At 40.2% G+C, this 23,329-nt stretch overlaps 1 protein-coding gene across 2 annotated transcripts in view; it reads right to left on the bottom strand.

Annotated features, from left to right (window-relative positions):
* Window positions 1-2,328: 2,328 nt before the first annotated feature.
* Window positions 2,329-23,329, bottom strand: part of GAK (cyclin G associated kinase) — a 76,670-nt gene continuing 55,669 nt past the window's right edge. The window contains exons 22-28 of one of the 2 annotated variants that reach the window (XM_030467345.1): window positions 22,301-22,471; window positions 13,154-13,285; window positions 12,672-12,791; window positions 10,799-11,011; window positions 9,393-9,541; window positions 7,905-8,081; window positions 2,329-6,552 (exon numbers count right to left, since the gene is read on the bottom strand). In XM_030467345.1, coding sequence (XP_030323205.1) covers window positions 6,451-6,552; window positions 7,905-8,081; window positions 9,393-9,541; window positions 10,799-11,011; window positions 12,672-12,791; window positions 13,154-13,285; window positions 22,301-22,471 — 1,064 coding nt within the window. In that variant the 3' untranslated portion in view covers window positions 2,329-6,450. The remainder of the gene's footprint in view (window positions 6,553-7,904; window positions 8,082-9,392; window positions 9,542-10,798; window positions 11,012-12,671; window positions 12,792-13,153; window positions 13,286-22,300; window positions 22,472-23,329) is intronic. The other variant, XM_030467346.1, reaches the window with a different exon arrangement.

The raw sequence follows: 23,329 nt of genomic DNA, 5'->3' as shown, positions 1-23,329 counted from the left end.
GGAAGCCGCCTCCTTCACCATCCCTTCTCCAGTCCAAGTAGGATGGAGAGGATTATCACCTACTGTAAAGGCCACAAGGCCAAAGACAGGCCAAGAAGAGCTGCCTGCGTTCAGAAAAGCAAAGAACAGAGTGCCCTCTGCCTCTCCTCCTTAGCTGACAGAAATTCCTAGGTCCTAGGAAATCCCCAAACACCCTTTTTTACATCTGAAGATCAGTGAGGCTCAACCTCTTTATGGGAGATGGGCTGCTCATGACAACCTCATGCACAGGAGAAGAAACAGATGTCTGAAAGTGACCCATGTCTTGTATATGTCAGGATGCAGCTGCAGGGCACAGAAGCAGATTAAGTCTAGTAAGTGTTAGGCTCATACTGGGTAGGAGTTGCAGAAAAGCCAGGCAAGGACAAGTGGGAATGAGAGAAGGCAAAGGGAGGGCAGCTTCCATGGCAAAGCAAAATAGTTTAAAAAAAAAACCAAAACAAACCAAAAAACCCAAACACTTTATTCATCCCTGGTTTCCAGATGGGTCAATGAGGGTAAGAGAGGCAAATTTAGCCCTAATATACAAAAAAGTTTCAAAACAAAATTACACAACCACCTTGTCACAGTTTTAGACAGTAGCTAGACAGTGACAGATGCTCTCTGTTATTCCCCACTGCCCTCCCAGGGGAAACGAATGGAATAAGGGAGAGATACTTCAAGCCTGAAGAACAAACTTGGGCAGGTTTAAGGAGGTAGTAACAGTGAATTACAAATTTATGTAACAATATGTAAATACAGAGCTCACACTCCTCAGTTGGTAGTTACTTTCCAACTGGAAAAGCCCCACACTGGACTAGGCAGGAGAGGGGGTGCCCAAGTTTAGGGTCTCAGTGACATTTTGCAAGAGTCTCAGAGATTCCAAGCTGGTCCTACCTGGGAAGGCAGAAGGAATCCTTTCTCAGTGAGTGATGTTCTTCCCCAGGGAGGAAAGGAGCACCATGGGAGAGATCACTCTGACTGTTCCATTTGGATCACCTGACCCATCCTCTCCTCCTATAGGCTCAGCTGCTCCCCATTATAACCCCCACATCACCAGGATGCCAGTGGCTGATGGCGTCTCAGGAAGGGGTTTTCTATCCTGATCCTCTCAAAGCAGGACAAACCTTAATTAAATGCATTGAAATACTTGTGGGAGCCAGTTCTCCTGGTTCATATACCCCTGGTGCCTAATTTGCCTCTGGGGTAACCCATAGCTAGGTTGTAAACAGACTGGCAGAGCAGGAGGAATGGAGGAGCCATGAGACTTCACAACTGCTGCTCTAGGTTCACAGTTTCTGGTTCTGCTTTCCTGAAGGTCAGTTTCCACGTTTGTTCAGCCTAGAGAAGGACCCAGGATGACCTTACAGTGGCCTTCTAGAGCCTGAAGGAAACCTGTAGGAAAGCAGTGACGTCTTTAGAGTGAAATAACATAGCTTTAGGTTAGACATTAGGTAGAGTTTTAGTGTGAGGGTGGTGAGACAGAGGAACAGGTTGCCCAGAGAAGCTGTGGATGCCCCGTTCCTAGAAGAGCTCAAGACCAAGTTGGATGGAGCTTTGAGCAACCCGACCTTGTGGAAGGTGTCCATGCCCATGGCAAGGGGTTGGAACTACATGATCTTTAAAGGTGCCTTCCGACCCAAACCATTCCATGATTCTATTAGTGCAACTTGCAGAGTGCTGCTCCTGTCTTGCTGCTCAGCAAAGCCACACCAAAGGAAGTGACTGATAATTGCCATGTTTGGTCTAACTGAACATGTTTAGTTACTAAACACACTAAAAGAACTACTTGATTCTTGGATCTGCCAGCAGCACCACACACAAAGAATTTCACCACCTTTATTTTCTGTGTGCACAGAACTTTGATTAGGAGCAAAAGCCACTCCAGCACAGCCAGCACTGTTCTATTGGTTACAGATGAAAAATCCTTTACCATTTTATTAAAAGGGATTGTTCCACTTTATATCTTCACCTGCTTACACACATCATTTTCCCTTCCTTGGTGCTTTTTGCTCAGTTCTACCACAGATGGTAAAAAAAATCTTCAAAATTCTGCACCTTCCCTCCCACCTTCACAACAGAGGAGGTGCTGAGGCAGAGTGAATTTTATCCTTTTCAGCACTCCACCATCCAGATCAGGGGTTTACAGTGCAGGTGTAAAAGGCTTTAGTTCAGATTGCTAAGGTGTTCTGTGCACCACTGTGTTCTGCGCAGTGTTCTGGATGTCTGTTCTTTTTTTAATTCCTCATTTGCTTTGGGTATTCAGGTATTTTCTCCCTTGATAATGAAAGAAACTTGCAAAGTAATTTTGTTTGTTTTAATTGATCACTGGTTAAGTCATTATACATTTCAAAGCAAAATATTCTGTTCAAGGACATTGTGCCAAACATTAAATCTAATTTTAAACAAGGCTTAATTTGACTTTATTACCTTTATATACATACAGGTGTAACTTTCATTTCACTAGTAACAAAATTAATCAGTACATTGCATTTCCTGAAAGATGGTGAAAAATAGGACTTGATATCCATTTTGTCCTTCCACACACCCGAAAACAGAAAAATCACAGGTATAGAAAGTACAGTCACAATTACAGGTAAAGACAGTAAGGACCTCAGAGAAAGCTAGGTCCTTGTAAGAGATGACAGTTGCTTCTAGAAGTTTACATTGCAAAAATACAGTAATATAGAGTTTTGAAAGTTCTTACAATGTCTTTTAATCCTCTTTTGGTAAGAAAAGCTTCTACAACAACATGTATCCTTCATAAAAATAACTGAATTTGTATTTTTGGAGCATACATTGGAAGCTTAATGCAGTCTAAACTGCAGTGTACAGGAAGCTCACCCAAAGAGAGAGGAAGCAAGCATTGCAAGATGCATCAAGATCAGAATCACAGCTCCACTGAGTCACCCGTTGCTCCTAGTCACTGGGCATCTGGTAGCTACAGCTACTCCACACCAGGGACAGACTCAAGGGGTGGAAATGGTACATTCCTTCTACAGCTTTCACAGGTGCATCACCTGCATGTTCTTGACAGAATATGTCAACTGAGTCATGAAGCACAGACAATTGTACAACAAGACTAATTTGAACTTATTTACAAAGCATTTGTTACACTGGTACATTTAGACAATTAAGGGCACACACAGCTAAGGACCAACAAGGTTTCCACATTTATGCAACCCCTGATACATTCCTGTGATCAGCAGAGAATGAAATGGTCAGTAACTGTGCAAACTTCTGCCACTGCTAGGGAAACTGCAGTCTGGCCTTGGGAGGTGGAATGATGCATGTAGCCCAGCAGCCTAACAGGGCAGCCAAGACATCAGTTATGCTCAAACTCTGCTTTGGTTTGTGCAAAGTATTATCCTGTGCATACAGCTTCTAGACATATTCTGCATTCAGGAAGGAACTGTAACTGTGCTTGGCAAGACAACATTGAAGAATTAGCAAGAAAACAGAGGTAAACAAGGCATTTCTCATTAATTTCTCATTGGACCTTACAGGTGCAATGCCAAGGACTTTGCCACTTTTTCAAGCAAATGCACTTCATCACAATTGTGGGCTTTCTGTTCTGTACTTGCTGAAGGAAGCAAACATTGATTAGCATCTGAACTTTACTCATGACAATGCAGAGAAACTTTTCCTCCCAGGCTTGATGTCTGGGAATCACTGCCCTCTAACAATTCTGAGCATACACTAATGTTAAAATCACAGTGTTAAATACTTACTGTTCATTCTCTTTTTTTTCCCCACTGTTAAGTTAAAGGAAATCTGACAGTCCTAGAAACACCAAGCAGGCATACCCACCAACTGATCTTCTCCAAGACAGTGAAACACATCACTCCTCCAATTGGCAGGTTCTAGCCACACACACTCTTAATACCAACTCTTCAGACCTCTACTTCAAAAGCAAAGTTGACTGACCATTCAGACAAACAGCAATGTAACAATTCAGAAATAAGTGGTGGAAACCTGCCCTATCATTTTATAAGCCCTGATTTATAGCAACTTCTGCAAAAAATCCTTGGTACTGCCACCTGTCTATGACCACTCAGCAGTACTTCTACATGAGCTAGGAAAATAACAGAAAAAACCAGAAGTCTCATTGTAAATATTTGAGAATTTACCTACCAACCCTCTCTCAGGAAGGGTGGAAACAACTTTTAAGAGATCTTCAGCTCCAGATAAAACACATGCACTGGTATTACCCTGCTCACTTAAAATACTATCTAAGGTTCTTCTCTGTTGCTAAAAATTTTTAAAAACAAGTGTACAGAAATAAGAACAGCAATCAAGAAAACATCATCCAGATAACACTACCAAGCACACAAGCTAAGGAAGATACTTTCTTCCAAATTTTCAGTTTGAATTTTTTTACACATATATCTCAAGAAAAGAACAATTAAAAATACATCCCTCAAAATTAAGTTGCCTGTATGTACTGAAAGGAACACAGGTTTTTAGAGCAGTCCTTCCTTATTAAAAGCAGCTCACTCAGATATAGTTTATCTCTCAGCTGCATATAGGAGTGCAGTCACAGTCATTACATATCCCCATATGTCTTTTTAAACCTATTACTACCTATCATTTGCTCTAGAACTGTAAAAAGCCATGCAGGTCTTAAACCAACCTATTCTATCAGCAGAAGCCTTTAAAAATTTACATGGATTCAGACCACGCATACAACAAATTAACAAAGTGACCCAAGGAAAAAATATTAGCTCTTACTCTAAATCAGACAGCAGGCTACATGTTTTAAAGAAGAAATATACTGAGCTTTAAGACCGTTTCAAATCAGTAACTGAAATACAACGGCACCTATGAATAACATATAACTTTCCTGATCCATAACTGTTTCTGGCTTCCATCTTAAAAAAAATAATCACAGTAGCTGAATACATATGTGAATATACACAAAAAACCCTTTTATCAGAGGTTAATAAGTACCTGTGTTAGATCTGAGCTTAGAGAATACAAATCGCAACCTGTGTGCACAGTCTCTAACCCATCAGTTCTCATGCTCGTGTGGCAGAGGAGAACCTCATCCAACACACTGTTCAGGTGGCACTAAAATATGTTTTTTGTTCAGTTGTTTCTCAGCTGAACATTTACCTCTAATAATGGTACAGCTTCCCTCTCAGTTAAGCATGCAAAATGTAGAAAATTACAAGATTATAAAAATATCCCCTTGAATGCCTAACTATACTGTTTCAAGAGACTGCTGCCCAAGCTTTAATACCACAACACTAATTTTCAAAGTACAATGAAAACTGTGTTTTGTTATTACACAGAATTTAACAGTCACTTGCATTCATTCATCCCAGTAATAGTGAAAAACTACCTTTTGAACAAGGATGAGAAAACAGCAAGTTTTTATGAAATCGTGTTTCTTCTCATATTGCATGGAGGGTAGGTGAGAAGAAATGCAGTCTACCAATACACTCCATATTGTTTCACAAACAATGATGCCATGTATATCGCAAAAAAACAAAAGTTGAGACTTTCAGCAAATGTATCAAAGCACTTTAAATGCTCTCCAGATGATGAGTAATGTAGCATTGACTCAGACAAATCAGATCAGAATGAAATGCTTTGTTCTCACATTCCAAGTTTCAGAACAACATTATTTCTGTCAAAGTATCTGAAGTCCAATGGAAAGAATGTTCCATTGAAATCTGAAGAAAAGACACCATATGAAGTGACACCTAGGAAAACAAGCACTAGTCAGAGTACTGCCTTCCAAAGCTTCATAATAAATAACAAAACAGCAGGAACAAAGCAAATATTTGTTTCTAGATTCATGGTATTTAAAAAAAAGAAATAAAATTTATAACAGCCCTGGCTGACTTTCCCACATTTGGGATCTTTTTGGCTATTCAACTGTAAATTTATTATAAGGAACACAGGCATTGTCAGAAAACATTATTTGCAGAATGATTATCAGATTGATTACATATAGATGAAAATATACAACTTCAGGTTTAAGATAAGCCAAGCAATTTCACTGGTGATAACTAAAGCACTTCGAATAAGGCGACAGGCACCAAACATCAGCATTAAATCACAAAACTATGGAAAGTAACAGGTAGATTGGGGAAGGTGGAGCTAAAGCAAAGATCAACGAAACTGGAATGATTTATACTACTACTATACCAGAAATCATGGAGCTTCATTAAAAGTTCTCTTTTACCACATATAAAAATGACAGTAAATTTTTACTCCCAGACTGTGATTTCTTCAAGTACTGAGTAGCTGTTTTCTTAATGCATCTATGTAATGCTTTACACTCCACAAAATACCTGACCACATTTAAGTGCATGATTAGAAACTGCTGAAATCATGGAAAGCGCTTCATAAATTATATGAGCAATAAGGTCACTACAATGCTCAGATCCAGTTTTGGAACTAGTTCTGGTAAAAGGTGAAGTTTTAGAAAAGGGACTTCGATCCCTGGTTTTCAAACTCTGACCACGCATCGTTCAATTCCATGAAGATCATTTTGGCATACTGCTCATAAGGTTGTCCTGTAGCCTGGAAACAAACAGAATGTATAAAAGCATAAACATATTAGGAATAATAATAATTAGCGAACAACTCATCCCTTATATAGTTGCATTCTTATTCAACAACTTTGGACTGTTGTGTGAATATAAACTGGTAGACACAGCTCTCTCCAACCTTCTCCAAAGTTTGCCAGAAGTATTTTAAAGTCAAACCCTTGTTTTCCTTAGATTACTTTAAACTTTTAGTGCATTTCATAAGTAACTGAAACATAGATAAAAACAAGTTTTCCAAGACGATTTTTTTGTAAACACTTAAGTCAATGATCAAATCTAGTCATTTTTGGAATTACTTCCTCACACATCTTTTTGTGTACAGGCACAGAATTTAAGCATTATTTAAGATTACTATTTTTGATGGGATTTTCTGGAGAAAAAAACGTTGCTGATTGTGAATGAAGATTCAATCTGAAGGACATAGCACTTCTGTGTATTTGCCATTATCAAATACAGTAATGCTCATGATTCCCAGCTTATTTCACAGCAACCCTGCCTCTGGGCCAGCCCAATACCCATAGCTAGTATAAGATCCAGACCTAAAGATAAGTCATTTTAACAGGTTCTTTCCAGTAAAAAAAGGAAGGTCCACAGCTCTCTCCAGTGTCCTCCTACTTCTAAACATAAGAAAAATCTTTCTCACTTTGAGGGTGACAGAGCACTGGAACAAGCTACCCAGCAAGGTTGTGGAGTCTCCTTCTCTGGAGATATTCAAAACCCTCCTGGAAGCATTCCTCTGTGAACTACACTAGGTGGTCCTGCTCTGTCAAGGGAGTTGGACTTGATCTCTTGAACAGTTGCAGTACTCTACAGATCTTTTTTAAGGACAACTTTACTCACAGTGGCAGAAAGAAAATAATAAACGAGGAAAAGATAGCCAGTGTTCTGACTACGTTAGATGTTTAGCAAAGGAGGTTGGCAGGTTTTTCCCACCAGGTTTGCTGTGTCTTCAACATACTGGAGAGTAGTCTTAAAAGACATGAAGTATAAGCTGGTACAAAGAAAGCAGATTCCACTAATCAGCATTTATTTGTCAGCAGTCTGTCAGAACCAAACATAACTGACTTTAGAGCTCAGTACAATCTTCACATGATCTTTCATTTGTTAGCATTCATCTGCTGAATTCTGGTTTGTGTCAGGATGGCAAGAAAAAGCCTGTACTATCTGAACACAATAGGACAGCAAATTTAGAAGACAATGGAAGCAAAGTGATGGGCATCTGGGATGCTGATAAGGAAGCAAGGCTGCAACATCTGTCAGTGACTTACATGATAAAAGCAGTCTGCATTCCTTCTAAAGGAAAGAAGATCAGAGGAACACACCCACCTTATCTGGATGAACTACAAGCACTGCTTTCCTGTAATACTTCTTTACTTGTTCAGGAGTCACTAGATCTGCCATACTGACTGGCTTCCATTTATTTTCTCCTTCCCAAAGCACTGTATGAAGAGTGGATATTAATGCTCTGATATTTCTCTCCTTTCCTTCAATCCATTCAAGAATCTGGGAAAAACAGAACGTATAGTACTGAATACATCACTGTAAACATACTCAGTCTATTAGAGACACAACCTTCTATGTGCAGACTACAAGATTAAGACTCAAGTTCAGTTGTCTTTGCAGCATTCACCACTCAAGTCCAACTGTCTTACTACATTCTTCTTGTTGATGCTCAGATCGTGAGCCAACTGAAAATGGTACTTTGCATCTGCCAAGAGGGAGTATCTTATTATTAGTTTATTGCAGAAATTCAGTCATTGCAAGAAAAATTACTGAGAGTTACATATTACAAAATCCTGTAAAATTAATGACAAGCGTTGACAGAAGTAATTAAAAGTATCTGTCACAATTACATTTACTCCCTGTCAGGGTGTAACATTAATAATAATCTTAAACTTTATACAAAAGTTTTAGATCCCATATATTAATATTTAATGTTTATTAAGTGGCCTGCAGGAATGCACACACTTAAGTGTTTTTTTCAGATATTTCTAAGAAAGCCGATTTGAATAACTAGCCAATTTCAAGCTTTAACAGCACTACTCTAACCCCTGTGATAAAGCAAGTGTCTTCACTGAATGCTGTGCTACAGAATATAAAAATCTCAGTCCTCTACCAATAACAAGTATGGCAACCAAAATTGTTTATTTCCCTTTCTGGAGATTTGTGTTTAACAGTACCTATTCAAGCTGTTCACACTTTTTCAGGCAAGACACTTTGGGAAGACAGATTTCAGTATCCATCTGAAGTTCTCTCATACACTTTTCTAAACTACCATAAAAAGACAATAAAACTTTCAGTATATTAGTATCTGGTATTATTAATGAGTAACACATCAAAAAACCTGAACTGCTGATCAGGTAACATCTCAGAGGCTAGTTCTATGGCCCATCTCCAGACTTGCATCTTTCAGGAATTTCTAAGACAGCAGTAGCACTTATTTAACCAGTAAATTCAAGTGAGTGGTTATGATGAAGACCACTACTCTCACCTGACTATGACTAGCTACACCTGTGTTTTCAAAGGAGACCTTTGGGAACAGTTGTAGCTTCAAGAAATGAAATCTGTCAGTGAAACACATTCCTAAATTCACTTGCATTCCATCCATACACTTTTTGTGCCATTGTCAGTGGTGCTTCCATATAAAGTGACTCTTGTCTGTGCTAATTAACTTCTACAGTCATGAATCAAATAAAGGGAAACTTTAATTCTGCTTTACCAATTTGCTTTGTTAGCCATTGTATTCTTCTGATATTAGCAATTTTAAGAATAAACTCAGATTTTCTCTTAAATCAAAATCACCATTAAACAAACCTTGAGTTTAAAGGGGTCCATATCTTTGGACATTTCTTGTTTCCTCATCTCAGCAATAGTCTTTGGTCCCTTTTTGTCAGATTTAGCTGAAAAGCCTTGATTAGATAAGAGATCCTCAAAGTCATTTTCTGAAACTTTTGGCTTCTGACCTATGAAAGGATAAAAAGATTAAATGACAAGTTACACAGGAGAATATATTAGTGAGAGAAATATATTGCACTTAGATAAACCTCCATGATGTTTCTCACTACTTGCATATCTTTTTTCCAAAAGTTAAGTAGAAATGATGGAGTATACATCTACCTATTTTGGAAATGGTTCTATTTTTCCAGTGTAAAGTAACTGTCACCCCCACGCAGCAATTTTCAAGGGACATTATACTCTAGTCAGAAATATGTAGTTAACGTTTAAGTATGCTGAAAATTAGGCAGAATAATAAAGGGTTAAAATATCAACATGAATAGTCATTGAAGAACCAACAAATTTTAGAGAACTGCAGAGTAACTGAATTCTGAACAGCCCTTTGGATATCCTCTACTCCAATCCACACTCAAACCAGGGACAACTAGGTAAATTTCCAGGCTCTTGTTCAGCTGAGGCTGTTTTTCTTCAAGGGTGTGGAAGCACAACATCCCTTGCCCTGTTTCAACATTTCATCCTGCTCATTGAATGTTTTTCCCTGTTCTCCAGGGAAATTGCAGCTTATGCCCAATACGACTCCATCCAGCCACTCTTTCCAGATACAGATCAACACACTCATTTCAACTTACAGAAGTACTTGCTGTTCACTTACATGCCAACTAAAGAGAGCTATAAACCTAATAAAAGCACACAATGAAAACAGTTTCCCAAGAAGGTTAGTGTAAAAAAGGCCATGCCTATCCCTTCCACCCCTAGGAGGGCCCGTTCAGGTGGAACATCACAAGGGACTGGTTCAAGAATGATCCCACTTGCTCCTGTCCTAATCCCTGTTTGAAACACAAGCATTTCTGGTATTTTTAACCTCCATCTTTTTTACACCTAGCTATTACTGGTCAGCTAGGAAAAATGTTGCATCCTTTTACCTGTGAACCGCAAGTGCACTAGCATGAACTATGTAATCAGTCATGTCTCCCTGCACACACCAAATCCACCTTTCTAACCCTGTGATACAGAACCAGAACTCATGTGGGTTAGTGAATATAGCCTTGGAACTTCATGTCCAAACTTGTAAATATTTAGACCACAGTCAGCTTGTCTTTGCAGTATTCTAGCAGAGCTATGGAAAACCATGATATTAGATTTGCCATGCTGTTTTCCAATGTCTATAACCGAGATAAGTAAGATGAAAGTACAAGAATTTCTGTAGCTAACAGCACAACTAACTTCACATAGGCCATTGCAATTAACACCTTCCAAGAACTTACCAAAACTTGGGGTTCTGACTCCCCTTTCTTCTCTTCCTCCAATAACACTGCAATTTACTGTGTAATTGGGTTTGGCTGCTGTACTGGATTTAGTCTGGGTCTGCCATGAAGTACTTTGTGGTTTTGTGGGTTTCTGCCACTGACCACCCAGCTTCTGAGATGGAACAGTCTTCTGACCAAAGCCACTACTCGCGAGTCCACTACTGGAAGAACCTAACAATAAATACTAAATTAGTTGCTCAGCTTGGTATCTGTCATCAGTCACCAGTTTAATGCAAGTAAGACAATTTAGTCTTGACATCTAACCACACAGTTTACAGTGATACCACTATACAGGAGAAAGTAGAACACAAAAATTGTGTGTGAAATGAAAAGTCTTATTAAGATGTAAGTTGGAGGACAGGAGCTAGAGCAATTACTGAGTCTTCCAGCCACTCACCACTGAAATGCACAGTGGTCAGTTTTAGCAGTACCATTTGCTCATATGATTGGATAGGCATGCGCAAGACCAGAAAATAATTCAGCAGTTGACGGCAGTTCTGCTTCCTCATACTTTACACTTTCACTTCTGTTAATATGAGGAGGACACTGAGAAACTAATTATGTGATCAAGAAAATTATTCAAGAAATAATCAGGAATTAATTTAAATCCTGCTAATATTAGTCCAAGTTCTCCTATTGGTTCAGTGTGTTCTATAAATATATCCAAGTCAAAGATAAAGTGATTTTTTAATTGTCACACTATCAGTAGAATTAATAAGTTCATATTAACCTGAATCATTAAACTAGAAAATTTTTTGTAAATTGTTTACTCCAGAACAGCCTTATTTGTGCTGCTTTAGCACTAGAATTTTGCAATTAATTATGCAGTGGCAACAAAAGCAAGTAAATCGCTTCCTGTTACCTTGTGTTTGTATTAGATAACACCACTAAGAGGTTATACAATGCCAACTGCTAAGGAAACAGGATAAAACCTCTGTCAGCTGCAAGATCAGAGGAAAAAAAAAACAAAACCAACCAACCAAAAAACCCCTCAACACATTTCTGCAATTCATCAACTCAGCAGCTATAGAGTATTCCAAACTGATCCTTGGACTCTTGGCAGCTAGTCACATTAATAAATAGCTAGAAATTAGCCGCTTGCTATGGCAGTGGGTGCTGAAATACAAGGATCTCTGCTCTTTTTACTGTCTTTAGTTCTTCTGCCATTTGAGAACACTGCCGGGCTAATTCCTGAATTTGGGGCGAATATAACATCCTGGGACAAGTGTTACTCTGTGATGTGTCTCATCTTCTACAGCAGCTGGTGCACAACAATGCAAACTGACAAACGTCCATAATTCTCGTGGTGCTGCTGTACAAGTATGGACCAGATTTGTGCTCATATTACAAACACAATAGATTTGGGCAGCATAACTATGAAGGCCTACTGAATTCAGAGAAAAGTATTGAATTAAAAGGAAAAAACTCACTTGGGACCTAGCAAAGGATTTAATCCATCTATCATTTTTCTTTCATATTCCTCAACAGCACAGGATCAGTCAATGACAGATAAGAAATGCTCAGTTACTTAATCAGTGAACCCTGTTTTTTCTTGCATTCTCAATTAGATTCTGAAGCATTAAGTATTTATACTGTTTCAAAATAATAGCTGTGGTTATCTTCTGAAGTGTTATTCTGGATGTTTCACACAATCTCTGAAGATTCCATTTTTTCTTGTTACTTGTCTGCTTTCAGCAACTGTCTCAAGCTGGTTATCAACAACTAAAAGAAAACACTTTCCTTTATATAAACTATCAGGTACTTTTATCCATACAAGAAGCAAATCAAGTTGAACTGGCATTAAATATAGTCTATTAAAGTAAGATCTTACCTGGAAGACCAGATCCAAGACTGGCAAGATCAGCAAAAGGATCAAAGTTCTGAGATTTAGCCTGGCTGAAAGACAAACCTGAAGATACACCGGACTGGCTCCCTGTGGTAAAAGCTTGACCTGCGTTGTAAGAAAACATGTAATGTACCTGAGGTATTTGGAAATTGTGAGAATGTATAAAAACACTATTTCCACAACACCTTGTGTGAATTGTTCCAGTATTCTGCTCTGTGACATCCTTTACCCTAACAAGAATAGTCATGACTATAGACAACTAAAAACTACTTGGTTCCTCCTTGAACTTCTTCAGAAAAACTACATAAGTGGCATACTTAAGGAGCACTAAAGCACAAGAGCATGGAGTCTTTTCAGAAACAAAGTGAAAAGGTATGAAGATGTGTTCAGCAGCTTCAAGTGATTAAACCAACCAAGTCTGGAGTTCTCCTTATTCTCTCTAATGGAAGAATTTAATTTCAAAATACCTTCAAAAAGAGGCTTCAGCTGTGGTGATGCTACATTGCTGGTTGCTGAGGTATCTGCCCAGGAATCCCATCCACCTAAGAGATCTGGGTGGCTTGTAGAAGATATTTTAGGTGGCTCTGGTGTCAAATTCCCTACAGATGCAAAAAAATCCTTTTGATTATTTTTCTAATAATACCATCACAATAATGCATATTTTGCCAATGCTAACAGAACTGTGTAGCACATTGTCAGCTACAATCGCCAGCTATATGACTTGCTTACATTTCTCTCTAACACAGTAATGCAGCTTTAAACGGGACTGAGAAGGGTTTTACCATGGAATTTCTTCATTTGTATTTGAACCATAGCATTCACTTTGTAAAGATATTTCCATGCACAGGCAATGCTAATCAATTTAGCAGCTTAGGTTTCCCAGACAAAAGGAGTGGCTACAGAATGGCTTCAAGGTAATCTGCTGTTCCTGACAACCCAGCAGGTAACCAGAAAGGAGCAGTGCTTCATAAAATGGTGCTCTGTAACACTCAGCAGTCTGAGTGCTACATAGGTGAAGCCAGATCACTTACAACAACAGGTTTGCCTACTCCAGGTCTCATGTGACAAAGGGAGCTGACAAACTAATACCCCTTCTAAGTTCAATACATGAATTAATGTATGCATTTAAAGAGCAGGACACAGGAAGAGTAATCTCTTCTGGGAAAAGTTGGTGTCAATGGCAGGGCTTTGGGTGGTTTGATATGGGTCAGTATATTCATTACCGAGCCTGCTGGCAAAAAATGGGGTACATTTATCTCAGTGCAGGAAAAGCATCTTCTCCCAGGAATTAGCAGCCCTCATTGAGGGAGCTTTAAACTAGACTTGACGGTGGAGGGGGATAAAGCCAGGCTCCCTGAGGATGAGCCTAGGGATGGCCTTCTCCCTGCCAACCCGCTTGAGATGGGGATCTGTATTAAAGGGGGTCTAAGTGGGTTTGCACCAGAGTTGCAATGTACTGGTCTGAATTTAGCCCAGAAGGGTTTCCACTCCCCTGGGGTGGGGTCAGCAGGCTCAGCCCACAGTCTCAGCCTGTACACAAATGCACACAGCATGGGGAAAGAGAAGGAGTTAAGAGACCTGTGTGAGGTCAAGGGGCTATGACCTAGTGGCAATTCCAGAGACATGGTGGGACAGCTCACATGGCTGGAATGTGGTCATGGACGGTTATGTCCTTTTCAGGAAAGACAGGGCAGCAAGGAGAGGTGGGGAGCAACTTGAATGTATTGAGTTCTGTCCAGGGGTGGATGAGGAACAAGTTGAGAGTTTATGTATCAGAATTAAGGGGCAGGCTAGTGTGGGGGACACTGTGGTGGGTGCCTATTACAGGCCACCTGATCAGCATGAGGAAGTTGATGATGCCTTCTACAGGCAGCTGGTAGCAGCCTCTCCATCACAGGCCCTCAGGGGAGATGAGGTTCTCCTCATGGTTCTCATGGGAGATTTTAACTCCCCAGATATTTGCTGGAAGGCCCACTCAGCAGCCATTCACAGTCCAGGAGGTTCCTCCAGTGCACTGATGATTAACTTCTTGACGCAACTGGTGGAGGAACCAACTGTGGAATGGAGCATTGCTGGATCTTGTTCTAACCAACAAGGAGGGTCTGGTGGAAGCAGTGAATGTTGAGGGCAACCACAGATGCAGTAACCATGAGATGGTGGAGTTCAGGATCTCATGTGGTAGAAACAGGGTTCCAAGTATAAAAAGAACCCTGAACTTCAGAAAGGCCAATTTTGCCCTCTTTAAAGAATTACTGGGGGAAATCCTGTGGGACAGGGTACTAGAGGGTAGGGGGGCCCAGAATGCTTGGTTAATATTCAAGACCACTTTTTCAGAGCTCAGGACCAATTCATCCAATTGGATGTATTGGGAAGGAAATCAAGAAAGGGAACTAGGAGACCGGTATGACTGAACAGGGAACTGCTATGTAAACTCAAATGGAAGAAGATAATCTATAGATTGTGGAAGAAAGGGCTGGCCACTTGGGAGGAATATAAGATTCTGCTGCAAGAATACAGAGAGGAAACTCCAAAAGATAAGGCTGCTTCAAATTAAACTTTGAAAGAGAGGCTAAGGACAACAGGAAGGGCTTCTTCAAATACAAAGCAGATAAAACAAAACACAAGAGACAACGTAGGCCCACTGCTGAATGAGGTGGGTGCCCTGGTGACAGAGGGCACAAAGAAGGCAGAATTGCTGAACACCTTTGCTTCTGTGTACACTGCTGAAGGATGCCCTCAGGAGCACCAGGCTCCTGAGGGTGCTGAGAAAGTCAGGGTAAAGGATGAGTTTGCCTTGGTTAATGAGGGCTGGGTAAAGGATCAGTTAATGAGGTTGGACACCACAAACCCATGGGTCCTGATGGGATGCACCTATGGGTCCTGAAGGAGCTGCTGGATGTCATTGCTTGGCCACTCTCCCTCACCTTTGGTAAGGCATTGGGAACAGGACAGGTGCCTGAGGACTGGAGGGAAGCAAATGTCATTCCAGCCCTCAAGAAAGGCAAGAAAGAGGACCCCCATAATTATAGACCAGTCACCCTCACCTCCATCCCTGGAAAGGTGATGGAACAACTCATTCTTGGTGCTGTCTCCAGGCACATCAAGGACAAGAGGCTTATCAGGAGCAGTCAGCATGGCTTTACTAAGGGGAAGTCAAGTCTGACCAACCTGACAGCCTTCTATGAGGATATGACCAGGTGGATGGATGATGGCAGAGCAGTAGACAGAGTTTATCTTGATTTCAGGAAAGCATTTGACACCTCTCCCACAGCATCACTGGAGCTAAACTGAAGAACTGTGGCCTGGATGATTGGGCAGTGAGGTGCATCAGGAGCTGCTTGAAGGACAGAAGCCAGAGGGTTGTGGTCAATGGGATGGAGTCTAGTTGGAAGTCTGTTTCTAGTGGAGTCTCTCAAGGGTCAGTACAAGAACCAGTACTATTCAATATGTTTATTGATGACCTGGATGAGGGCATAGAGTGTACTATCAGCAAGTTTGCTGATGACACAAAACAGAGAGGAGTGGCTGACACCCCAGAAGGCTGTGCTGCCATTCAGAGGGACCTGGATAGGCTGGAGAGTTGGGCAAGGAGAAATTTAATGAACTGCAACAAAGCCAACTGTAAAGTCTTACATGTGGGAAAGAACAGTCCCTGGTATCAGTACAGGCTGGGGACTGAGCTGTTGGAGAGAGCAGCACAGGGGAAAGGGACCTGGTGGATGCTGGTGGATGGAAGGATGACCATGAGCCAACAATGTGTCCTTGTGGCCAAGAAGGTCAGTGGCATCCTGGGGTGCATCAGAAGGGGGGTGGTTAGTAGGTTAAGAGAGGTTTCCTTCCCCTCTACTCTGCCCCAGTGAAGAATATGGAATATTCTGGAATATTGTGTCCAGTTCTGGGCACCTCAGTTCCAGAAGGACTGGGAACTGCTTGAGAGTCCAGCACAGTGACCAATATGATTAAGGGAGCAGAACATCTCCCCTGTGAGGAAAGACTGAGGGAGCTGGGTCTCTTCAGCTTGGTGAAGAGAATGATCAATGTTTATAAATAGGTAAGGGAGGCAGGAGGACAGAGACAAGCTTTTCTCAGGGGTGACCAACACTAGGACAAGGGGCAATGGTTATAAACTGGAGCATGGAGCATAGGCAGTTCCATATAAATATTAGTAGGAATTTTTTTCACTGGGAGGGTGACAGAGACCTGGAACAGGCTCCCCAGGCAGGTTGTGGAGCCTCCTTCCCTGGAGACATTCAAAGCCCACTTGGATGTGTTCTTGTGTGATGTCCTGTAGGTGCCCCTGCTTTGTCATGGGAGGGTTGGACTCATCGATCTTTTGAGGTCCCTTCCAACCCCTAACTTTCTATGATAAGAAAGTCAATAGCTGAATGGATAGAAGACACTTTTCTATGTGGAAAGCAAGAATACCATGCCATTTGAAAACAGACAGTGAAACAGTCACATTAAAAAGTTTCAGTTCTAGAGGTCTTTTCCAACCATGACAGCTCAGATTCCACTGACTTTCATGAAGTGTCCACAAAGGATTTTAACCTTTACCCTTGATGATTGCAAAGTATTCCCTCCTTTCCCACTCAGTCTGTATGACGCGAGCCATCCTCAGGAGATGTCCTACGTAAGAACACTAAAAATTGCATGCAGGCTCTGAGCATTCCCTTTGAGCACAGATTATAGAGACAATGAAGCAGGGCAATGAAACTTCTGAATATAAACACCCTTCAATACTATAACAACAGTGAGTGTTACAAGGAAAGGGGATATTTCAGCAGAGCCAGAATGTTGAGCAACATTAGACATTCCAAAAACCTCGTTTGGAAAGCTAACCAGCCATCCTTACAAAATTAGTGACAAAATTTTGATACTTTGTGTGTTTTCATTACCACATCATTCTTTCAACTTCTCAACCTGACATTCTGAATACTAGTACCAAATCACAGAAGCAATTCTATCTTTTTTGAGGAAATAATTTGAAGGAAATTAAGCATCTTCTTCACCACCTCAATCCACTAATTCCATTTATACTTTGATCTTACAGTGGCAGAGAAAACACATTAAATACTAAGCAACAAATGTCTGCCAAAAGCTGGTATTTCAGCAGTCATGCATCTGAAGGAAACTACCGAAAACAAATGCATAAAATAGCCAAAGACTTCTGAAGGTATAGTACTATTTTCAGCTCTTTCTCCAGACTTAAGCCTCATCTCCCTCCCTCTGGAATCCAAAGGAGAAGCATATGCATATGCCTCATTACTCATAATCCCAGCTATCTCTTTATGAAGTGGGGTCACTGGCTATAAAAAAAGTATCCAAATGTGTCTACCAATCTGTTTAGGAATTTTGTGTATCATATGCCACTCCCAAACATTAACCAGACACTGAATTAATATTAGTTTTAATTTTCAAGCAGAAAAAAATTTTGGCTATGACTTCTGCTACAAGATTTTTACAGGGTGATGAGAAAACTTACTACTACTTACAGAATTAACCATGATAAAATCAAGTGGAGAAAAATAACACAATAAACTACAGCTGACTGAATTTGAACCATTGAAAACATATGGGAATCAGGTGTTTTATACCTGCTGGCTTAAGAGCAGTCAAGTTCATCACCTCCCACACCCTGGATAAAACAGGAAGTAGCCTACTGCTATATACAGCAGTAAACTCATCATGAATAGTAGCTCATATACATCCACTTTACTGCTAGCAGAAAAATCTGAAATAATGGACTACAATATGGAGAACAGATAAGATTAATCACTTACAGGAATTTTTTATTCTCATGCTCTACCATTTCCTAGATGTACGAGTTGGGTATTACAATACATTTTAACATCAAGAAATGGTGTTACCAACATTGACTTCTACATATTTTGAAGTGGTACACAAGACTACATTTTGAATACCCCTGATTTTGTGTCTTGGCATACTGGAGTTCATACAGACACACTGAGGTAAAGGAGAAGAACACTTAAGGAAAGGTTAAAAGACGAAGCATAGATAAATGTTCCAAAAGCTGAAACAACTGAGATCATGGACAAGCAGATCCATACCCACTAGTTCCTTAAGTTCTTTGTTAAAGTGTATATTTACCTGTCACAGAAACCAACTTCTCAGAAGATGACTACACTGGTTTGTCATGTTTCTTTTCATCACCTTCCACATCTCCTGCTATCTTCTGATCAGATCAGTTCATTCTCAGAGAAGAATATATGCCTGACTTGACTTGCAATAGAGACTATCTGCAACTTGCATTTCCAAATGAACCAACTCTACCTCAAAAATGCTCAGTGAAGAGACACCCACTAAGGAAAAATGGACACTCCTCCAGCTACTGATGACAGCTTATTTTCACAAAGGGGGTGACTTAAGGGCAGTTTATCAATACTGAAGTGAACATTCACCCACCTACTATCTTCTCTGGCAAATTGCTAAAGCTTTTCACAAAAAATTACTTCGTAATTCACAAAAATGTTGAGCAGTTGCTGCTACAATGATGGTGTTATAGGACAGAATGCCTTCATAGACCATAAGTTTTTTAAGAACTTTCCTACAAATTGAAGTATTTAAAGATGACTACAAATTTCAATTTCAAGCCGCACTGAAAAATAGCAGCCTAGAATTCTGATCCCTGAACTTCATTCTTGGTATATATGGAGGTTTAGCAATTTTTTTTTTTTTTGTTTACTACTGAGGAAAGCTTATCCACCACTGAAATTTAATCTAGACACTTACTGTTGCTCCAGTCAGCAGACTCATCATACCACACTGCTGCAGCTTATTTTGAATGAATGCTGACATTAGTAGTAATTTATTTTTGTTGAGTTTCAAATTGCTTCTCACCGCAATGACATCATGTTTTTACTTTCTGCTGCTCTCTCAACACAAGTCTTCCAAATATGTCATTTGAGAACACACTTTTGCCCCTTCTTCTCCAGTTATTATCATGTACTGTCAGTCACACTAACTCATTGTTATTATAAGCATTACAGCTAATTATTATTAACTTTCTTGCTAAAACTGGTATCTGTGACTCAATGGAATGCTAAAGGTTCAAATACATACTTAATTTCAGCTCAACACACAGAAAAGCTGTCATCTGAAAGGTAAACAAAGAAGCATGAAATGTTATCCCCATTCTTCCGATTTCCTAGGTTTAAGGTCTGCACTGCAAGAGAAATACTGGGAAATCACTGTATGGCAGTAGACTGAAGTGAAGATGGTCACATTTTAAGTATCTTTTCTCTACATTGACAGAAAGCTCCAGAAAATACATTAATGGAGCGGGTACACCAATGCATTTATCGGGGTGCAAGTTATCAACTAAAATCAGAAAGAGCAAGGATAAAAAAATAAGCACTGAAATCAGATGTCAAAATACTTTTTCTTCCATATTTGCTCCACTGTTGCTAACAGCTGATTCTATGAATTTAAAAGAAGTACATAATAGGGTTCTCTGTTATGTAGGGATTGCAGCATCTCTGATAAAAGAACAGGGTGAGGGTGCTGGTATTGTTTAACCTGGAGAAGAACTAGGGTGGGCAGTTTTATCACTGTGTATAAATACTTAATGGGTAGCAATAAATATGACTGACTCCTCTAACACTGCCAAGTGGACACTCAAGAAGCAATAGACACAAGCTGAAACACAGGAAACTCCATTTAAACAGAAGTTTTTTCTGTAAGAGTAGTCGAACACATAGTTTGCCCACAGAGCCCACATCACCAGAAACAGAAAAAAACAAGGATACGTTACTGAGTAGCCTGCTCTACTTAGCCCTGCTTTGAACAGGCAAACTAGACATTCTCCCTTGGTCCCTGCCTTGGGAACAAGATAGATTTTGGCTGAGATCAAGCTTCACAGCTCAGAATTTACCAAATCTTCTACTGATCAGAAAAAAACCAGAAAAAAACATCATCTGTTTGCAATGACAGTAGCATCATAACTAGAAGTGGCATAAAACTGGCAACTGTTCAACAGTACAACTAAAACATGCAGCTGTCATTGTGTCTATAGGATAGAAGTGTTGTGTATATGGAATATAGTGGTTCAATACATGGTAGAGAAAGATAGCAGCTGATTAGCCTTTCATTTCAAAGAGGAAGCCCTCATCTTGGCCAGGCAAAAACTGCATCTTTTTACACAGTTTTTATGCAGCTGACAATCAGGCTGCATCACCCAGAGGCACGGTCAACTCGACTGACTGTCCAACAAGGATAGGCAACTCAAAACTCTATGCAATAAGCTCTGGGAAGAGCTTCATTATTATGGATGCTCCTGCATTCATGGTGAAGAATGATACCAGCATGATGACTACTTCCCGTTTATAAGTGGGCAGCTCCAGAGATGGCCTCTGTGAAAAGAGGCTTGGGTTGCTCCATGCTGGACACAGGCCCAAACATACTGCTGAGACCTTCAGGCAAGAAAGGATCAATAATGCTGCACAGCAGTTCTTAAAGGAGTGAGAAAAGTGTCAGAGAAACAGTACTGTAGACACCAAGGTCAGCAGAGAAGGTGTTTTAGATGCCAGAGCAGAGATTCTCCTGCAGAAGACCATAGTTGAGAAAGTGTCCACACTGCATCTCGTGGAGGACCCCATGCAGGTAGACACACCCTGGATGAAGCTGCAACCCATGGAGAGGAACACACATAGGAGCAGGAGCTGCAGCCCCTGGAGACCCACCCCACTAGAACAGTCTGTTCCTGACGGACAGTACTCTATGGAGACCCATATTCTTGAAAGACTAACTTTCAAGAGCAGGGGTACAACATGGGGATGATACAGAGCAGTGAAGAGCTAATGCAGACCAACCACAACTCCTGTTCCTGCAGAGAGGACCCACTGCTTTCTCTGAAGGTCAGATTTATAAAGTGACACTTCTGGCTCCGCTACAACATTGTTTTTGCAAAGGTATGGTTCTCTTTAAAGGAGCATGCTAAAAAGCTCTGTTTAGTAATACTTTGAAAATAATGTGCTTATAATGGAGATCCTGGAAGACTGAACATACTGAAAATCTTTGTTGAGATGAATCCATTTTAAAATAAATGCTTGAGGAAAGGGCTTCACCAAGAATACATCAGAGAAATTAAATGAAACAAATAAGATTAGAGTATTACATAATGTCCTCTAAGTATATTAACAGAATGCATTCAGGTCAAGGAGGTCCAAGCTAGCCTCAGCTTGCACTTTAAGAACTGGCTGTAATACAACTTGACTTGCTAATTTCTTTTCCAAAGTTCCAGAAAATCTTTACAATTTGAGTAGAATCAAAATAGTGTTCTGTCATCTAGAAATTAAGTTTGTAAGTGTTTGTGTACCCTCAGTTCTAAGAGCTCTCAGAGGAAACTACGGCTCCTAACAGAAGGTTAACAATGCTAAAAATCCACTCACATCATAAATATGAGCATGACATTATACAGGTGAACTCTTGCTACTTAGTGCATCTGTATCTCTGCTGCCAGAACATGGAGCTAATTAAAACACCAGTCACAACAAGTGCAGCTATTAAGACAGTAATCCACCTTGACTAAGCTGAAAGACAAACACCCAAAGCAGCAGAAACTGTGCTGAGAAACAGACCACCAGAAGCACACTTACCTAAATTTAGGAAATCTGAGCTGGAAAAAGGCGGAAGGGAACTCTGGGTGGAAGGAACTGTACTAGCTGTAGATGTTGAGCTTGGATTAAGAAAGTCCCCAAAGAGGTCTGGACCAGACACAGGTTGTTTCTCTGAACTTGATGACATTGTGAATGGGTCAAAAGGATCAGCTAAAAAAGCAGAAAACAGAATTATCTTATGGCAAATTTTAGAATAAACGAATTTGAAAAAGCCTTTCTCCTCTGGGGCTCTGACACAAAGTAGAGTTCATGTTGGTAACTGCAGCAGCCTTCTGAGAATTTTTCATGGCAAAGAGTCACCATCTGTCCCTTCCTTTAGGCATCTGTAGTTTCTGGTACAAAAAGTATTTTAGCCATACACAATGTGAACAACGTCTTCAAACAAATCCTTAAAAAAGCTGCATACATTAAGTGACACTTAATTTCATCCATATAACACACATCTTACATTTGAGTGATTGTATGCACACAAACAGAAGAATTACATTGTTTAAATGCTCTAGAATGCCAACCTCCAAATTTAAACTTAACAGACTATTAAGCTACTAAAAGGAAAATCAAGCAAAACATTCATACTACCATTCTGACTTGAAGGCATTGGTGATTCTGAGTCAGAAAGCTCGTCAATTCAAGAATGAAAACCAACAGAAGGAACGCTTTCAATAGGTCGTCAGTGATCACAATGAAGAAAAAACTAATTGGAGAAGTATTTATAGTCAGCATGAGGTAACATGTGACAGTCAGCTGGAATCATGGCTTGAGATCTTCCTGTTTCTGCTGCCCTCTAGGGTCAACATCCTCAAGAGCCCAGGGACTCCTGCCAGATCCACTCAGAAGATGAAGAGAAGGAATAATCCTGCCATAGTGCCATAGCACATCCTGAAGTGATGACCACATTGTACAGAACTCAGTGACAATTCAAAAAACAAGCTCTGCGTTGTCTTGCTATTTCACTATAGCATCACATGTACAAAAAGCCTTAAGTGTAAGTTTGGTGTGAAAATGAAA

This window comes from Calypte anna, chromosome Z (assembly GCF_003957555.1).
Source record: "Calypte anna isolate BGI_N300 chromosome Z, bCalAnn1_v1.p, whole genome shotgun sequence".
NCBI classification, from domain to species: Eukaryota; Metazoa; Chordata; class Aves; order Apodiformes; family Trochilidae; genus Calypte; species Calypte anna.
The sequence above is the reverse complement of the archived record's forward strand: the minus strand, read 5'-3'. Positions and strand labels throughout refer to the sequence as shown.